Consider the following 19,255-nt stretch of genomic DNA (forward strand, 5'->3'; position numbering starts at 1 on the left):
TTTTCCTTTTCTAAGGATTTATACATTACAAATTTTATGGAACCATTTGATGCTCAAGTTTCTTCTTAAACAGTTGTTATTAAGTGCTTGAAGTTTTTCCATGTTATTTTTATTGCAGTGTATTGTCTCAGATCCATATAGAAGGACATATTTAACATTAGTATTGAAAATTTCTATTTTTTTTGAATTTGTTATGTTTTTGTTTTTGCAGAATTTATTGAGAATAGCGTAACTGCTTTGGGCTTTATTTAATCCATTTTGTATATCTTCATCAATTCCTTTTTTGTTGTTTATTATACTTCCAAGATACGTAAAACTGCTTACCTCCTCTAGTTTATTATTTTCTAAGAATATGTTATTTAATTGTTTAGGATTAATTTTTAAAATTTAAGTGAAGCAACAGTTGGAATGCTTTAAATTTAAAATGAAGTTTTAATTTTATGCTAAATCGCGAGAGTTTTTCTAACGCTGTATTACTCAATGTTTTTCGACTAATGCATTTGTCGTAGGGTAATAGAAAAATTTGGCTCTTTGCAAGTGCTGCTGTCATTTTGCAATACACCAGACTATTTATAAAACGAGAACGATATTTTTAGACTTATTACAATCAACCTAAATTTGATAATTACACGAAGATTTTTCATTCTAATTTGCTTAGACGTGTTGCAATAGGCCTTGAATTATTTGAATAGGTATAGTGAATCTCACCGATTGAACAATGAATGTTATTTTTGCTATTTAAGCAAAATGAATGCGGCATTATTGCAAATTGTTTGAAACGAATCAAAATAACTGAACTGTAAGTTTTATATTTTTATGAGTCTATCAGTATCTGGACATATTGCAATAAACCGTGAAAGTGTTAGATTGATTGGAAAAGACTGAAGACTTTTCCAGTTAGATTGGCGTATTGCAAATTGGCAGCGCTGTTTTTAAAGAGCTTTAATTTCTAATTAGCTAAAGACATATAATTTGTGATCGGTTACTTGTTAATTATAGCTTTGAAATGCAATCACTTTTGAAAAATCTAAACGAATGAACGAAATTTTTTTTTTTTTAAGATTTACTCGTATTCTCATTTTATCACGATTACTGTTTGCAAAGTTGAGAGCTTTTAAAAAAGAGGTGTGAAAAGAAATAAGTTACTGTTTTTATTATTTTATGATAGTAGGTCTTAAAACTATTAATAAGGCTTTTAAGGTTAAATGTACACTGTAAAAAATGAATATCCAAATTTCACGAAACTTCCTTCGTTTTTGACGAAACCATATTCTAGTATATATATACTCTGAGCAGTACATACTAAATTGTTAAAAGCCATTAGTAGAATGAAAGTAATTGACAACAATGTTATTATTTATAGTCAGGGTATTAAATCTTATAAAATCAAATAATGTTGTAATCAATGAGTAATTTAAATTTTTAAATTGTTTTTTTTTTTTAAACATATGTCTTTAATTCCCAAATTCGAACGCATAATTATTTGCGGTACACATTATTTTGCAATTGGTCACTTCAAGAAGAAGATTGCATATACCCACACATATGACCTATGACGTTAGCTCCAGCTGATTATTAATTAGAAAATGGCGTGTTTAAGTTGAGATACGTTTCTCTACATAAGTTAACTAACGTGAAGTCAATTATATACAGTCTCGTATCGCACAATCAAATTTATTGAAATATAATTCCTTTCCGTTTGCTTTTTTTTAAACTTAACTTAGATTTATCATTTGTTTGTAAATTTTATTGTAACAGCGATATATTTTTGTTTTGTGCACCTGGAAACTTTAATGCATAATTAATTAGTTTATGTTCTGCATTGCTTCGTGCCTGTCAATAAAGTGAGAAATATATAGTGACAGAATTAAAATCTTTGTGAAGGAATATAAAACGTGTCAGTTAAGATAATTAATACTTGACTGGATTGGCTTTCTCGAAATAAAATGGAAAGAACGTAACGTAACGTAAATGCAACGTTACAACAATCAATCAGGATCGAGATACCCACATTGCGCTACTTTCATTTATCCCATTGGATGCCTGCAAGTGACGTTATTTTTGGTAAATCAAGACGTTTGTCGATTCTGATGCCAATCAGGTTCGACACGCATGCTGTACGTCGCTTACAGGTATCCAATTAAATCTGATTTAAATCACATAGTAAGGTATAATCACTTCACTTCTTCTCGAGGTATCATCAATTCACTTCTTCCTATTTAATTCACCATGTTTAAGAGTATTTAACGTTTTTCTTGCTTCTTACAGCTTGTGGTGGTAATCATTTTGGTAAAGATTGCTCTAAATTCTGTTCCCCACCTCAAAACAACACGAATACCGATGAATTGTGTGCCTTGCATCTTTTCTGTAAGCCGGATCCTTACGGATGTTCATGCGCTCCAGGATTTAAAGGATCAAAATGCATGGAACGTAAGTTATCATTTATTTAAGTTTCTATGAGTGAATTGTGCTATGGGATTAAAAAATAGGATGAAAATGTTGTCGGACCTCATCCTTAGCGCCATTTTGATGGTTGCCTTTGAATAAGTTGCTGCGTTTTACGAACTATCCCTAAGACTAAGTTAATGTTGTAAATTTAAATAACTAAATGAAATAATTAGTTTGTTTATGTTCGGTATGACTTCGTGCCTGTCTATAAATTTTAAAGATACTATTTTAAATTAAGAAATTAATAAATGATCATATTTTTTTTCTTAATTGGAATGACTGAACGAAATAAATGAGCAATATAAGAAAATTATACTTACCTATTTTGCCGGTAAAAAATGGAGATTTCTACCTTCTTTTAAGTAATTTTGCACAATACTGCGCAATGTTTCCTTATAGGAACCGGAACATTGAAAGCAGATCGAATAAACCTCAACTCTTTATCGCATCCCTAGTACGAAAAAGCATTAAACTTAGTTCACGGTATTAGTAAACGTTAAGTTATTTCACTTAATTACCTTGGGCATTTATTTACTCATTTATTATAGATTGCAAATGAAGTCTTTTTTTTCAATCTTACTTTTTATTTAGCTTCACGAAAAACTAATTGCTGTATAAAAAGCACACCATTCCCATTTTGAGACTGCATAATTTTTTCCCTCCAAATTAGTGATTAAATATATTATAATGCGTTAGATAGAACATAAATCGAAACAATGAACATGTCCAAAGAAAAAAAATTCAGGTTCTAAGATAAAAAAATGAAAAACTGGGTGTATTTAGCCGATAGTCTGTGTAATATTTTATAAGTTCCCAAGCACTAAGATAGACAAAAATGTGGGTTTTGGATTTAGTTTCTATCATGTGAGATTAATGTGTATTATGTGAGATTAATGTTCTATTATGTGAGATTAATGACGATAAAGTTGACTTTTTCGAAAATAAAACTATTGAACCTTGATGCAGAAAAAGTCTTAAAATTAATTTAATTTTTTAAAATGTTCTTCTAATTTTTTAAAACTGAGTCATGAATATTAAAAAAAAGTAGAAGAAAATATAGAATGTAATACAAAATTAGAATTGCAATTACACCATTAAAATAATTACACATAATTGCAATGACACCATTAAAAATTCAGTTTGAATTGGAAACAAATACGGAATATAAACTGCTGTTTGTAGAAAATGCAACACCATGAAGGAATCATCAGAATCAAATGAAATATTATTTTAATAATGGATATAGGATATTATGCAAATTAATAAAGTTTCAGAGCCATCGCGCGTGCGTGGCGCGCGCAGCGCCCTCTGAATTGATGCTGAAAGCGTATAAATAAAGTGCTGTAGCGGGACGTTGAAAATAGTCTATGATTATTTGTTAGTGGCAAACGTTTAGTGAGACCTGAGTATGCCTCCACGACGGAAGAATAAGAAATTCAAGCAACTTACGGAGTTTGAACGAGGGAGGATAATCGGCCTTCGAGAAGGAGGATTTTCCTATCGCGCAATAGCAGCTCGTATGCAGCGGAACAGTTCCACAGTGATGCGAGTTTGGAAGCAGTGGACCGACGAGCACCGAACAACTCGAAAAACAGGCACTGGACGACAGAAGGTGACGTCAGAGCGCGATGATCGACACCTGCTCCGCATGGCGGTGAATGATCGCACAGCTTCCTCCAGGCAGCTGGCAGCACATTGGTCTACTGCTACAGGTGTACAATTGTCGGCTTCGTCAATTCGTCGTCGTCTGCTGCGCCGTGGATTGCGTGCAAGGGTGCCATTATACAGGATTCCCCTCACGGCGGATCATCGACGGCTGCGTCGGCAGTGGGCTCTTGAGCACAGAGACTGGCGAGCTGATTGGCACCAAGTTGTCTTTTCAGATGAATCACGCTTCAATTTGTGGACCCATGATGGCCGTGTTCGTGTTAGACGTTATGCCGGTCAACGCTGCCTTCCTGAGTGTATTATTGAACGACATAGTGGTCGAACACCCGGAGTTATGGTCTGGGGTGCGATTTCGTATCATGGACGATCCAATTTGATACGAATTGAGGGTAATCTCAATAGCAACAGATACGTCCGTGAAGTGCTACAGCCCGAAGTCGTTCCTTTCCTTCAAGGCATCCCTGGAGCTATCTTTCAGCAGGATAATGCACGCCCACATGTTGCGCGGACTGTTAGAGACTTCTGTTCAGCACAACGCATGCAACTTCTTCCTTGGCCTGCTTATTCGCCGGATATGTCGCCTATTGAGCACGTGTGGGATATGGTTGGTCGGCGTCTCACTCGTGATCCGCGTCCTGCAGTTTCCAAAGACGAACTTTGGTTGCGCATACAAGCGATATGGAATTCTCTTCCTCAAGCAGATATTCAACATCTGTTTGACTCCATGCCACGTCGTATAGCAGCACTTATTGCAGCGCGTGGTGGCTGCACCAAATACTGATTTCGGACGCTTAATTTGTTTCTTTTGTTTTGAAAATTTCATCATTTATTTGTATCAGTACAAGTCGTTTCTGCATTAAATTTCATTTGATTCTGATGATTCTTTCATGGTGTTGCATTTTCTACAAACAGCAGTTTAGTTTAAAGTTAAAAATAAAACCATTAATTAAAATTTAATTTCAGATTGCGAACCAGGGTGGTATGGAGCTGATTGTAAGCAACCGTGTCACTGTGCTTACGGAGTAAGCAGCTGCAACAGAATAACAGGTGCCTGTGATGGAGGTTGCGCTCGAGGCTGGAGGGGAAATTCATGCCAAATAGAAGGTAATTAGCACGATAAAAAATATTATTTATACGTATTTCTTCCATAAAATTTAATTTTAGTTTTACATATTTTTATGTTAATACCAGCAAAATACTACACCGATTTATGTATATGGTATTTTCTTCAAATTTCGGTGTGTGACTTTGCCAGAGCGTTTGAACTCATGGATTTGATATAGCTGAGGCCATATTGTGAAGGATTGGAAACAACAACAACAACATGTATATAGCAGAGGAGGACCAAACTAATTTAAACAAATCATTAATCTGAAAAAAAAAAGAAAACTTAACTGAGTTTGGCTAACTCTCTAATACATTTAAAGTTTGTTTAAACATCATGTAGTGCTTATGTTCTATATAAGCTGTTTCCGGAAGTCCTAAAAATGGTCACTGATTAGAAAAATCAATTAAAATATAGTGGAAGCAGATTAAAAAAAAAACTTAAAATTTGATGAGATCTGCGTAGAAAACCAGAGAATTTATTCTCATCAAATTTTAAAATTAGTTAAAAAATTTCACCAACATATGGCGCTGCTAATTGGACAATATAAAGCAGAAATTTCAAACTGTCCACCATTTGAAGCAACAAAGGGATGCAGTTCGAGTACCAAGTTATCAGATTCCTTAGTCGGAATGGTCTGACATACATTTGCTTACATTGAAAACATTGTTTTATAGTTTTACAAGACAGCAGTTTTATCTGTTGGTAAAAATTGTACTTTTTTTAAGAAACTGGATTAGAATAACTAACTGGATTCTAAAACAGAGAGCAGCAAATCGTTTAATTATATCTCCTAGTGTTTTTATTCGATTAATTTTCCAACTCGTCAGTTCTATTTGGGAAACCCGGGGTATAAATGTATGATATGCATAAACTATGTTTGATAATTTTACTAGGTAGTTTTTAATTGTGAAAATTAGGCTTTTTCATATTATTATTGTGAATATAAGGCAGTTATGAAATTTAATGTAATGTTAGTTTATTTACTATTTCATATACGAAGCACTGATTAGATACCTTTTTATATATCCTGATTAGATCTTTTAACTCAATAGATGTCTTCGAATATTTTTTTTATGATTCTTTCGTTAATTCTCTCAAAGAACAGTATTTTGTAGTTTTTCGAGAAAAAAGCATGGCAATTTAATATCATTTTAAGTGTCACCAAGTCGACTTTCATTTTCAGATCCTAATGCCAACAACAGCGTAGAGACGACGACAATGGTGTTTTGTGACAAAGGCAGTTATGGACCCAGTTGTGAAAAGCAATGTCACTGTGCTGGAAATGAACATTGTCACATCATCACAGGAATTTGTCCATCCGGTTGTCAGGATGGATGGGGAGGACCAACTTGTGGAGGTATAAGCACACTTCTGCTATATAACTATAGACTAGTGGATTGTGGCTGAACTTAATAAGCAATGCCCGTCAAAGTTGAAGAAGCAAAAAATATTTTTGCATTCACGTTATTCAAATTTGGAAATAATAAATACAACTTATAGCATTTAATTATAATAAATTAATGTCATGTAATATTGTTTATTACTTTCGTTATTATGATTGTTAAACACAAAAATTTAAAATAAAAAAACGTGAAAAATATTCACTTATAATGTTAAGAGATATTCATTTATAATGTTTATAGAATTGCGTTGCCTTATAAGATGAAATTGGTTGCTTTGTTTTGTATGATTCAATTTGTTTATTTAATAAGTGTTATCTGAATTGACTGTTGTTTCAAATTAATTAAAACTTTAACCGGAAGTAAATTTGGAATTTGCAACACGCTAGTAGCTGGAGCGATAGGCACAGAAAGTAAGCACAAAAAAAACCTCATTTATCAAATTATTTATGAAATTGAGTCAACTTTCATAAAAAATTTGTCTTTTGTATGCTATGTTTTCCTTTGAAAAATTATTCAAAACATCTAATTGGATCAAATTCGGAATTAACAAAAAGAAGTAATTCTTTTTTTAGAAAGCACAGAAATAAATTTAACATTTCTTCTTCGAATGCTCCCTAAGGAGTTGAATTTCTAGAGAAATTTAATTGGCAGGTATTAAATAAATATTGCTCGAAATAAATATTACTTTAAATTTGTTTTAAATACTTATGGGTATCTAAACAAAAAGTTTCTTTAAGCGAAGTTAAAAATTGCTCTGCTAAAAGGTCACGCAATATTGTATCTATAATTGCTGTAGAGTTTTGAGTTTTTATTTACGTAAAATTTTACTAACCATACAATTTATTCTACTACAGCTGAAACTATAAACACTTAAATCACTATATATAAGAAAATTAGATGCCAATTTTTGAGTAGGAACAGGCATTAATTCAGAAAATTTTTCATACAAACAATCTCTGCGAGCTACCTACGAAATCTCCATTTGATGGAGAGGTTGAAGCAATAGCAGTCTCTTAGCATCATTTAAATGCTCAGTCACTCTTTTCGATCAGGTTTTCGTTTTCTCCAATTCTCAAGCAGCGATCCTGGTTATCGCTAACCGTGGCCAATCATTTGTTTCTGTCCCAGTAAAACTTTACTAGTCTTTTCTATGGAACCTTCACATAAATCTCAAAGCAGTTCTCTTAAAGTGAGTTCCGTCCCACTGCGCGATTCTAAGATATGACATCGCTGATAAATTAGCGAAAAAAAAAAGAGTTTACTGTCTATAGCTTCAAGTGCCAATCGTTAGCTATAGATCTGTTGCTTTAGGTATCAATTTGGTTACTAGAGATTTACATACATCGAAGTTAAAAGAAAGATCAGGGGGAAAACTATGGAGTGAAACTATTCTTGATCTTCTGGAATTATCCCAGGTAACAGGTGGTCACTGCTTTTCGAATGACGACCAAGAAGAAATAATGTATTTACTTCCGATATTGGGTCCATAAAAAACTTATGTTCAGTTAATTTTTTTCCCTTTCTTTTACAGTTCAGTTTTATTTATTTTTACTTTTTTGCTTGTTATTCGTTCTTGTTTGTGTATCTCTTTTTCTTTTTATGAGAAAGAACTATGTTCATTCACGCTGCATTAGGAACGAAAAAAAAAACTATAAGAAATTATTATTTTACGCAATTTGTAGGTTGCAAGAGTGGAAGATTTGGCGATAAATGTGAGTTTACTTGTCACTGCGAAGGAGGACACCATAATTGTGATAAGGAAGGATTTTGTTACTCCGGATGCGAAGCAGGATGGGCTGGTTTCACCTGTCAGACAGGTAAGAAATGTTTTGAATTTAATCTTTTTTTTCTAGTCTATAATTTAATTACTCTAAACACTTGACTATCCGTGGAATTAGATAACAGGATAACAATGGGTAATTCTCAAAATTATCAAGAAGCGTCCCCTCTTATTGTTTTTTCGTGTTAAAAAAGAATCTTGTATTTTTAGTTTTTTTTAACAGCATTTTGTAAATGGAAAAACTAAAATTGTTGATCATCAGTAAAAGTATGAAAGAAAACGAAAGAAATACCGTGAAACTTCTGGGGTCTTACAGAAGAAGATCACGGGACAGAATTTAAAGCAAACAAAACATCATCTTTCAGATAAATCGTAAACCCTATTATCACTACCTTGACCCACTTCTGAATTCTTCTAACCGAAGATGGCTCAAATTCGTTTTAACCATATCAAAATGTGAATTTTTAATTGTTCTATAGTGTCGTGCAATCAAATTTCAGAAGTAAAGTAACATGGTTCAACTTAGCTCCATATAAAGATTGCTACAAATGTGGCCAATATTATAGCTCAATGTGTTTCGAAATGTTTAGCATGATATTTTAGTTAGATCTTACTTATCCAATGAAGCCATATTACTTTTTACAACCGCTGTGCAAATTATACTCGGTTACAGTCTTAGACAAACACTGATGTATTATCATCTGCCGCAGTTTAATACAACATGCAGTTTTTGAACAGGAATGTATGATCGACTTCAAATGTGGCTGATGGCGTGTTTAGTTGAGTATTTCAAAGTAATCGCTAGATAACAGTTTTTAAGAAAAATGGTTTGGATGGTGTTGAGCCTGATCGTCAGATTTTTTAGAATATAACATAAGAACTCAGAAAGGCCATCATTTACGAGTACCCAGTTCATTCAGTTGAAGACCTCATTGCTCTACTATTCCTTGAATCAGCAATCGTGCTTGAAACGCCTGTCATCTTCGGAATTGTTCGACATTTACTTCTTCGACACTCTATCAAGCACGTGTAGCATGTAATATCCCGTAATGTTGACGGGTTCTGTTTCGAGCATTTATTGTAACTAAATAATGTTTTCCTGGATTTTGGACACGCAATATATAATTTTGTTAAAAGAATTACAATGATTCAGATTTTTATTTTTATTTTAATGCTTACCATATTTTAACTGAAGCTTTTTAAGATGTTGGCATATGTTATTGATAAGAAATATTTTGATTTAAAATTTTTGTTGTTGTTTTCAGAATGTACGTTGGGTCGCTTTGGATCAAATTGTGCATCTACTTGTCACTGTTATCCTAATTCGACCAAACCCTGTGACAAAATAACCGGTGCTTGTGAAGGAGACTGTGAAGCTGGATTTATGGGAAAGGATTGTCAAACGCGTAAGAACAACCTAGAGCTACATTATAACCTAGAACTACATTTTTAGAAGTATAAATTATCGCAGCATTGTATATATTTTTTTCATTTTTAATTATGTAAATATTAAATGGTTACCTAAATATGGAAGTTTATTGAATATAATAATTAAATAGTAAACTCTCATGTTCAACGCATTGATAATTTTACTCATTAAACTTGTAATGTAAATGTTTGTCAGAAAGCAGTTTTTTTCTGGTCAGAATTTAAAAAATAAAACTGTAAAGTGAAAAGGAACAAATTCATACATTTATCAGCAAGAAATATTTACTTTTTCTTTTATTCTAGTGTGTCCACAAAATAAGTATGGTGTGAATTGTGCTAACACATGCACTTGTTTTAATGGCGCTCAATGCAGTCGTATGGATGGAACATGCACCTGCGAAGGAAGATGGCGTGGAACAACGTGTAACGAAAGTAAGATGTAATGCATCAATCATAAAAATATGCATATTTTAAAATTGTTAAAATAAGGAAAACAATTGGTACCGGCCAAGGTTTGTTACATGCGTTATACGAATACTCTTGATAAAGCTAATCATTTAACATTAATATTACCAAGGTTGAGCTTTTTCGCCTCTTTTACTAAGGCATCTGTAGTCTCATTTTCATCAATTCCAACGTGTGGTGGCTCCCATAGCGTGATGCATTTTTTATTTAAGCTGCTGATTTTGTGCAGTGTGCTGTGTATGTTCAGCACTAATCCCGAGTCTCCTTTTTGAACTGCTTGAAGGGCAGCTTTGGAATCTCATAAAAAGCGGTTGCTAGAGCTTGAGAGGAATGAAAATTTAAATAAATAGAACGAAAAAGTACCTGCATTGCAGAAACTGTTGCCCTGACTCAGAACTGTCACCTGAACCTCTTTTCTTCTGTCCTGCCATTTTGGTCATCTTACAACAGATTAGTGGCTATCCACAAGAAAATAATTTATTCGGACATTTGCCTTGATATAGCTGAAGCAGTGCATACGACATTCGGCCCATGTAGTATCTAATTAATTTATTTTTTATGTCCATAACATGGCAACTAACCAACCATTACCAAGGTTACGAGAGCCTGTTTACATCATCTTCAATTAAATAATTCCCTAACGCTTTTATTGCTGAATTTGTTTACTTTTCATAGTTAAAAATAATTTACGTCGGATAAAATTAATTAGAAAATAATATTTTTTTCGAAATAATAACTAAATTCATTTCTTATATTTTACATTCAATATTTAATCAAAGAATGGAACTGATTTAGGCCAAATTAGTATAAAGAAAAATGAAGAAAATAACATTTAAAATAATAATAAGTCAAAATGGAAAAGTACTAAAGGCAGCAAAAACCAAATCTGTCTTATTTAAACAATTTGGAAAGTTAGAAACACAAATCAAGCAAAAAAAGAGGAATTTCTAAATGTTAGAATTCTTGTTTCTAAAAGAAGAATTTCTAAATGATACGTATGTTAGCAAAAACAGCACTTCATCGGGGGAAATACTATCTGCTAACATACAGGAGCCTTTTCGTCGTCAGCGGTAATACCGAAAACTGACTGTGCCCCGAGGCCTATAACGGAAAAACCAAATTAGAAAAAACAATCAAAATTTCAAATATTAAAGTGAAAATACAATGAAAAATTAATGATACACATACACAAGTCAAAAGTACACAGGGAAAGAACTAATAATGAAAGGCTCACATATAAAAAAACTAATAAAGATTAAGTTACAATTAGAATAATCGAAACAAAATTAAATAAAATATAAATTGCCAAATCTTAAATTTTTTTTTAGGAATACTTATACTGCTGATCCCTTTCGAAAAGCTTGAAAAATAAAACAAAAACATTCAACAATTAAAAATTCTAATAAAATGCTGCTATCAATATTCCTCAGGAACAAAAAACCCTAAATTTCACTTTCTATTCACGCCTGTTTATGAGGGCTTCAATATCGGCCGAATTAGTTGAACGTCTTTAAAGTGCATTGAATTAAAAAATTATAATTACAATAACTAAAAGGAAAATTATTATTCGATAAGGTAATTTTGAAATTGCCAATATCTATAAGAAAAACTGTTTTATTATTGCAAATAAATTTAAACCAAATAATTTGACCAATCAAATTATTTTGAAATTTTTTTATAGTACAAATTGGAATTAAAATGTGTTAAACTTAAAATCTCTTCTTTTATCGTAAAATCCAATAAATTTTTTTTTTGTTATTAAGTTTAATATTAAGATTAAAAAAAATAGCGCTTTTATCATCTGAATTAGTCTTTACTAAATCAAGTTCTTTAGGATAAATATCTTTAATTAAATCAAAATCATTAAAATTAAAAATAATTAAATCATCCATAAATCTAAACCCAATTAATAAATTATGTTGCAAAAATTTATGTTCATAAAAATGTGAAAAAAAATATTGGCTAATTTACTTGAGAAACAATTTCCCATTGAGATACCTTTCATTTGTCTATAACATATACCATTAAATAGATAATTTTCAAAAATATTTACATTACATAAATTAATCTAATCTCCTTAACAAACAATATATAAGCAATTATTCGTTAAATTGTTGTGCGGTGTACTCGTAAATAAATTTTAAAAATAACATGTAAAAATACTATTAATTTTGTTGTAATTTAAATATTTAATAACGTCTTGGTTGTTATTTACAATAAAATGTTTATCATTAGAAATAATTTTATTTAAAATGATGTTCAAAGATATAAAAAAAATTTTCTTCCAAAAATAGAATTATAACATTCAGAACTGCAAGTAACAAATCTAAATTTAACCGGTTTTTTTGTGGAATTCAATTGCCGGAAATAAATAAGGATAATTAATGCTATTGATTTTTAAACCTATTTTCTTGGAAAAAGCGAAAATTGGATTGTTAATTTCTTTTTTATAACTACTAATTTTGACAAAGTATTATTGTTTTCTTATTCTTTGTTCATTAAATGCCTAAAAATGTTTTTGTATATAAAGCAAAAATTATTAGATGCTTTGTCAACAACACAAATAATAAAATTATATTTCAATTCCTTAATAGATTTAATAATATTAGAATTCAAGTAAAAACCCTGTTATTTTATATTATTGTTCAAAAATTTTGATTTAAAATTATATAAAACACAAAATTTCCCTTTACTAAATTCCTCCACAGGCATGTTTTTGTATATAAAGCAAAAATTATTAGATGCTTTGTCAACAACACAAATAATAAAATTATATTTCAATTCCTTAATAGATTTAATAATATTAGAATTCAAGTAAAAACCCCGGTATTTTATATTATTGTTCAAAAATTTTGATTTAAAGTTATATAAAACACACAATTTCCCTTTACTAAATTCCTCCACAGGCCGATTAAATTTTCTTGAGCATTTTGCAATAAAACAATCCAATTCGTTACTAATGAAAGCAAGAATAAAATCATATCATTAATTTCATTTCAATATTTGAATGTTTGATTACTTTTTCTTATTTAGTTTATATATTATGGGGCACAGTCAATTTTTGGTATTACCACAGACGATAGAAAGGCTCCAGTATGTTAGCAGACAGTGACCCCCTCCCCCCATGAAGTGTGATTACATACATATCTTTAGAAATTATTTTTTGTTGTTGCCTGATTTGTGTTTGTAACTTTCTAAATTATTTACATTCATTACTTACATTACAATTCATTGGAAGCTGCATTGTTTTCTAAGTACACGAGGTAAATAATTAGTAGCTGGGAGACCTGAGCTACAGTCACGTTCCATTGTACAGTGCGTAAAAAGGACCACTCTGAATATCTTTTGATCTAATAATCGGATCTTCACGTTCTAGGACTTCATGTTCTTTGGTTAAATATTTAAATAAAAACGTGAATTCAATATTTTTAAAAGTGTCTCATTAACATCTCTCTGTTTATGTGACCATTTTAGTATTTGATAGGACAGGGAGGACTTGTTACTTAAATTAAAGTTTTGATATAAGGTAGTTCTAATTCAATACGATTTCATTTATGCAGCACTTATTTTAAATTTAAGCAAACAACTGTGTAAATTTAAAATAGGGCAAAATCCTTTTTTTATAACAGCAGAACATTACATTTTGTTCTTAAAACAGTTCTAAAAGCTTAAATTTGCTGCGAGAATAAGTAAAGTTATATTTTTTGATAACTCAAATTGTTATTAATTATTTAAGTTGTTTATTTAAATTATTTTTTTACTTTTGAGGTGTGCCACAAATTGTAGCTGCTAACGGGGAGGAAGTTAATTCAGGCCATCAAGTTTTCATTTCTTGTACAGCTGATGCTGTGCCTGAACCTCAAATGAACATAACGTGCAAGTAAGTGTTTAGAAAACTTTACAAGGAAGATTTTTACCGGTTATTTTAAAATTCATTCTATGTCATGAAAGGATTTCCGTGACTTAATGATAATAATTTTATAAGAATTATTTTATGACAAATAAATTTTTGAGAACTTTAACACTAGTAGGGGTCACAAACCAAAGTGTAAAATGTTAAAAAGCAAAATCAAGCTATGACGAATAATTATCGAGGTCAACCTAAACAAAAATGTAAATTATATATAATTGATTAGTAATTTATTAGTCAGATGAATCTGAATAGTAACTCTTTACTCATAAAAATTTTTTTTTGACGATTTTTAATTCCTCATTTGCTCTGGTTTACTTTTGATCTCGATAAATATTCGCTAGATTTTGATAGTGTTTTTAAATGTTTTGATACTTATTAAACTCTTATGAATAATTATATATTTAAAAATTTTAAATTCATGTAAATATTTTCTAATGAACAAAAATTTAAATTTTCAAACGCATTGTGAAAAACATTAAATGCTTTTTTTGTTGTTTTGCATATTTAACTCTTTATAGGGCCACTCTTATGATAAAATATTTTTCGGATTGCGATAGACTGATAACAAGGAATTTATTTAACTTAATACCTAAAATTAGTTTGATTGAGACCAATTTTTTTAATGGGAAGGTGGGTAGGGATTTTTCAAAATTTAACCTACTGTAAACAATTAGCTCTAATCTTGAAATTTTGTGCTTCTAAATAATCGAGTTAAAAAAGTCTGCATTTATAAATACAAACAAACTCGATGAGAAATGATAAAATGAACGAACGCATAACGCGCAGGAGGAAATATCTGCAGTATTGTCGGACTTCTTTTTGGTCCCACGCTTACCTTTACTCTTAGTACATTAATGTTATCAACTCTCGTCTTGGGTATTTCATAGTAGACTGTGGCGTGAAGACACGGTTTTCAGTAGAGCATCAAAGTCAAGCACCACTGACTGCTGTCAGGGGCTGGTTATTGACTATTTTGATAAGCCTGCGTAGGGACAGAGGTTGCACGGCATCGGTCCTCGCTAAATTGTTTTGCCTTAAAGTGCCCAACTTCACGCTCTTGTAGTCCAGTTTCCTAGCGACATTTCTTCTGCGGAGGATCAAAATTGTGATGGCATGTCCTCGGATCCTCCTCAGGGATTTTTCCCAGGCCGTCCTCAATAGCCCATTGTGCAGCTCCAGTGCGACGTAAATAAGGTACTACAAGTTGGTCTAAAGTAAGAACTCCCCTACCCATTCGTCTGGACCCAGGTTGGTGACTATGGTAACGAGGTATAACTATTTCAAGTAGGAGTGTGGGGCCATTGTTTAGGACATTGGGCTGGCAAGGGAAAAGGAATTCTTCTGTCAATTGTGTTAGCCCTAGAGCAGGGGTGGCGAACCTTTGTACACTAACGTGCCATTTTTCCTAAAAAATTGTTTGATGAGGTCATAGACGTGCCGTCAAATAATTTTAACTTCGTGATTATTGGGAAAATAATAATACTAAATACTACCAACACAAAACTCTTTATTTACATTGAAATTTTTTATTTTTTTTGCAATGTCTCAGTTATACGCGTAATTCAACTTAAAGTAACATCAGTGTGACTTCTGTTGTTGCAGATTAGATGACAAATAACTTATATTAGGTTGTAAGATGTTAGTTTAAGCAGGACTGTTAATTTTTTTGCTATTGATTTATTGTTAGCTTGTTTTTTATGGTTATTAATTGTTTTATTTAGCATTATTTGTTAATTTTTTATTAATTATAGTTTATTATTTTGTATGTTTTTTGTGAATTTTAATTTAATTGTTACATATGCTTCATAGTGTAATACCATTTGTGTATTAACAAATGTGATCGGTGACGTGCCGGAAATATTGTGTCGGGTGCCATAAATGGCACGCGTGCCATTGGTTCGCCATCCCTGCCCTAGAGTGAAGAGAAGCTACCTTCCCTGAAACGCGCTATTCTTGTTTCCATAGCAGCAGACGGCGTCAGACTTTGTGGCGGGGGGGGGGAGTTCGTACCGTAGACAAACTATATATTTCTTTCTGTTTACTGAAATTATCAACAGATAGACGCACAAATCGTATGTAGGAAAATAGCTTCCCGTTGACATTTAAAGGTTAATGAATTTGTGGGAAGTATACTTCCTACGACCTTGTAAAGGGTTAAGGTTCTAAGTTGATTTGAAATGAAGTAAAAACTTTTATTTTAAAGGTTTTTCCATCGTATTAACTAGTTTACAAACATAATCAATCAGTTAACTAATTATCCCAGATTATTTTTTTCCATAAAATATAAACATTATAAGTTCTAAATGCATTTTTAAATATACTATGCATGCATTGTTAGTGCATGTTTTTTCTAGTTCCTTGCTTTCAAAATAAAATTTGTTTCTATTCATATTTTTTTAAAGTGTACTTTCAAATCTTACGTACAGAATTTTTATTCTACAGTGAATTCCCGGATGTGAAAGTGAGTGTGCGAGTTTTAGAACAAAATCAGTTGCAAGCAGTGATAAAATTAAAACCAGAGGTTTCCGGAGATTTTGAGTTCCTGTGCAAAGCTCGTAACGATCATGGTTTTGATATGAAGAAAATGATTCTTACTGTTATTGGTGAGTTTAGAAGAATTTCAAACGAATAGATTAGGAAATAATAGTAATTAATAGTAAATAATAATGTTATACGTTTATACTTCCAATTATGATACAGTTTGTTTTAGAATTTTAAAATAACTACTATAGCACAATTCCATCATTTACGAGTGCAATATTTTGGGAGAAGATGCATCCAACTCAGTTAAAAATGAGTTTAATAGTTTTAATAAATTTTATACAGTTGAATAAAAATTATAACCCAATAATTAAATAAAAATTATAATCAAAGCGTAACCCAATCGGGTTACGTTTGAAGCATCCAGTTTTTAATTTTTAAAATTTTTTAAACTTGTGAAATTTGCTAAAAATTGGAATAATTTTAAATGATACCAAAAGTTATTTTAGCAAACTTTATAAGAATTGGTGACTTTTTTAAGTGAGATTTGTATACTTTAAAGCTATCATAAGAAAGAATTGGGGTTTGATCCTGGGGGCAGTTGTCTAGAAAGTTAAGGTGGTCGGTGCGCAATGTCGACTCTATTGCCCCCTTTATGCCATTAGCGAAGAGATTTTGGAGCCCTAACCTCTATACCTACAATGAGTTGTGGCGGAAATACTTTACTTTTGCTTGTCTTAAGAATTGCTCTATGTTTTTAAGTGTATACAGTTTGAAATTTTCTACTAACTTTCTTATGGAATTTCTCATTGCACTATTTAAGGAATCTCAAACAAAATAATTAAAGTAACTGTACAAATATTAGCGTGTTAAACAATTGTAGATTGTTTTTTTCAAGCAAGTCTATATAGATGCATGACTCATTTTTTACTAAATACTTTCACATAGCATTTAAAAAAATATTTTAAAGGTTTTACTTCTTTACTGCAGTTGCTTTTTATAAAGTAGTTTACTACGATTAACGTGAACCGACGCTAGTGAACGTTGACATTTGCGCAGTCGCTTCGGTGAATGTTTAAAGTATACGTTAAATATCTGTATTTTTCACTTAAACCGGTAAATGGGATTGAACGAACATTAACGTTCAACAAGATATTATGGGGAATGTCTAATATTTGTGCAATATTCTTATATTCCTTCCCATTTTCATTGGCGTGATTCAGCATGAAATGATGATGAATGTTGAATATCTGTGCAATATTTTTATGTTACTTTCCATTTTCATTGGCGTGATTCAGCATGAAACGATGATGAATGTTGAATCAAATACTTTTTACGTTTCAATAAATACGTGATTGATAATCAAGCATTTGCATACATTCGTGTGTAAAGATCATAGTTCTGTTGTGTCCTCTAAAGAGTATATTTCATTTTTATCACAATTTCCTTTCAGATCCACCAAGGCTTGGTAGCGAACCAATACTTGTATCGAAGGACAACACAACAGCCTCTATAAAATGGGCTGAATGGCAATACTCTGTTGACGAAGGTGGAAGCCCTACAGATAGCATAGAATATTTAGTGAGTGTTTTTTATTTTATATTTTATAACCGTCGTTGAAAAGCCGACCCAATTTTATGGGTTTACGACTACTAAAGTTCAACTCCGTAGCCTTGTAATTTTGAACCTAATCCAGAAGATAAGGGAACTCCTGGATCGAGTATTGGGAGAAATTTGCTTTCGTGGAGGACTCTTTTGATATAGCTAACCCGCACTTGCGTTACATGGAGTGTAAGACCACGAGAACCTCCCACGGTTAGCCTGACGGCAAGGGGACTCTAACCCAAGATCCGTAATAGGGTAATTTTTAGAATTATATTGTTTTCTATTCACAGAAAGAAATCCTTTTATGTGGCAAATTATTTCATGGAAGGGTCCCTTCATGAGCTATTTGAACATATATGCACAGCATCTGGGGTACAATGTTTGATTTCGTCGCTGACTGATAGATAGATTTCTTTTTTATTTTTTAATTCTAGATTTGTTAATTGGGATCAATTAAAAATGTATAGACTTGAAGGTTGCTATTAGTTAGTCGTATGCAATTATGTTTTTCGTGTGTTACAGCACGGTTTTTGTTACTGAAATCAATTAAGAAGTATGCAGAGTATCCCTTAAAGACCACTCTGATTACATATTTATAGAATCCTGGTAAAAAATGAGTTTGCGCATTTGAGTTTCAAATTGTTCTTTAAGTAACGGTAATAAACAATAATGCTGTGAAAATCTAACGATTCAATACTGGGAAAAGGAGGGTTTGAAAAACTTCTTCAACTTTAAAACTTCACTTGCCGGAGAAAAAAAAGGAAGAGATAACAAGAAATAATTGAAAACTCCTTCAAGTTTAAGTTTTTTTTTCTTTGCTTAAAAATAAATATTCTTCGCTTAATATAATTTAAAAAAATTTACATTATGAAATTAAAATTTATTGGAAAAAATGGTTTGCTGCATTTCTACTATGTTATGCAAATCAACATTGATTGTTGCACTTTCTGCAACAC

The 19,255-nt window shown here is 31.6% G+C and overlaps 1 protein-coding gene across 1 annotated transcript in view; it reads left to right on the forward strand.

Annotated features, from left to right (window-relative positions):
• LOC107442968 (receptor-type tyrosine-protein phosphatase mu) overlaps positions 1-19,255 on the forward strand; it is a 73,010-nt gene that overhangs the window by 12,213 nt on the left and 41,542 nt on the right. The window contains exons 6-14 of the mRNA XM_043042206.2: positions 2,269-2,430; positions 5,080-5,220; positions 6,408-6,581; positions 8,310-8,444; positions 9,673-9,813; positions 10,139-10,267; positions 14,069-14,180; positions 16,656-16,816; positions 18,148-18,275. Of these exons, the coding sequence (XP_042898140.1) occupies positions 2,269-2,430; positions 5,080-5,220; positions 6,408-6,581; positions 8,310-8,444; positions 9,673-9,813; positions 10,139-10,267; positions 14,069-14,180; positions 16,656-16,816; positions 18,148-18,275 (1,283 nt within the window). The remainder of the gene's footprint in view (positions 1-2,268; positions 2,431-5,079; positions 5,221-6,407; positions 6,582-8,309; positions 8,445-9,672; positions 9,814-10,138; positions 10,268-14,068; positions 14,181-16,655; positions 16,817-18,147; positions 18,276-19,255) is intronic.

Source organism: Parasteatoda tepidariorum, chromosome 2, assembly GCF_043381705.1.
Source record: "Parasteatoda tepidariorum isolate YZ-2023 chromosome 2, CAS_Ptep_4.0, whole genome shotgun sequence".
In the NCBI taxonomy this organism is placed as follows: domain Eukaryota; kingdom Metazoa; phylum Arthropoda; class Arachnida; order Araneae; family Theridiidae; genus Parasteatoda; species Parasteatoda tepidariorum.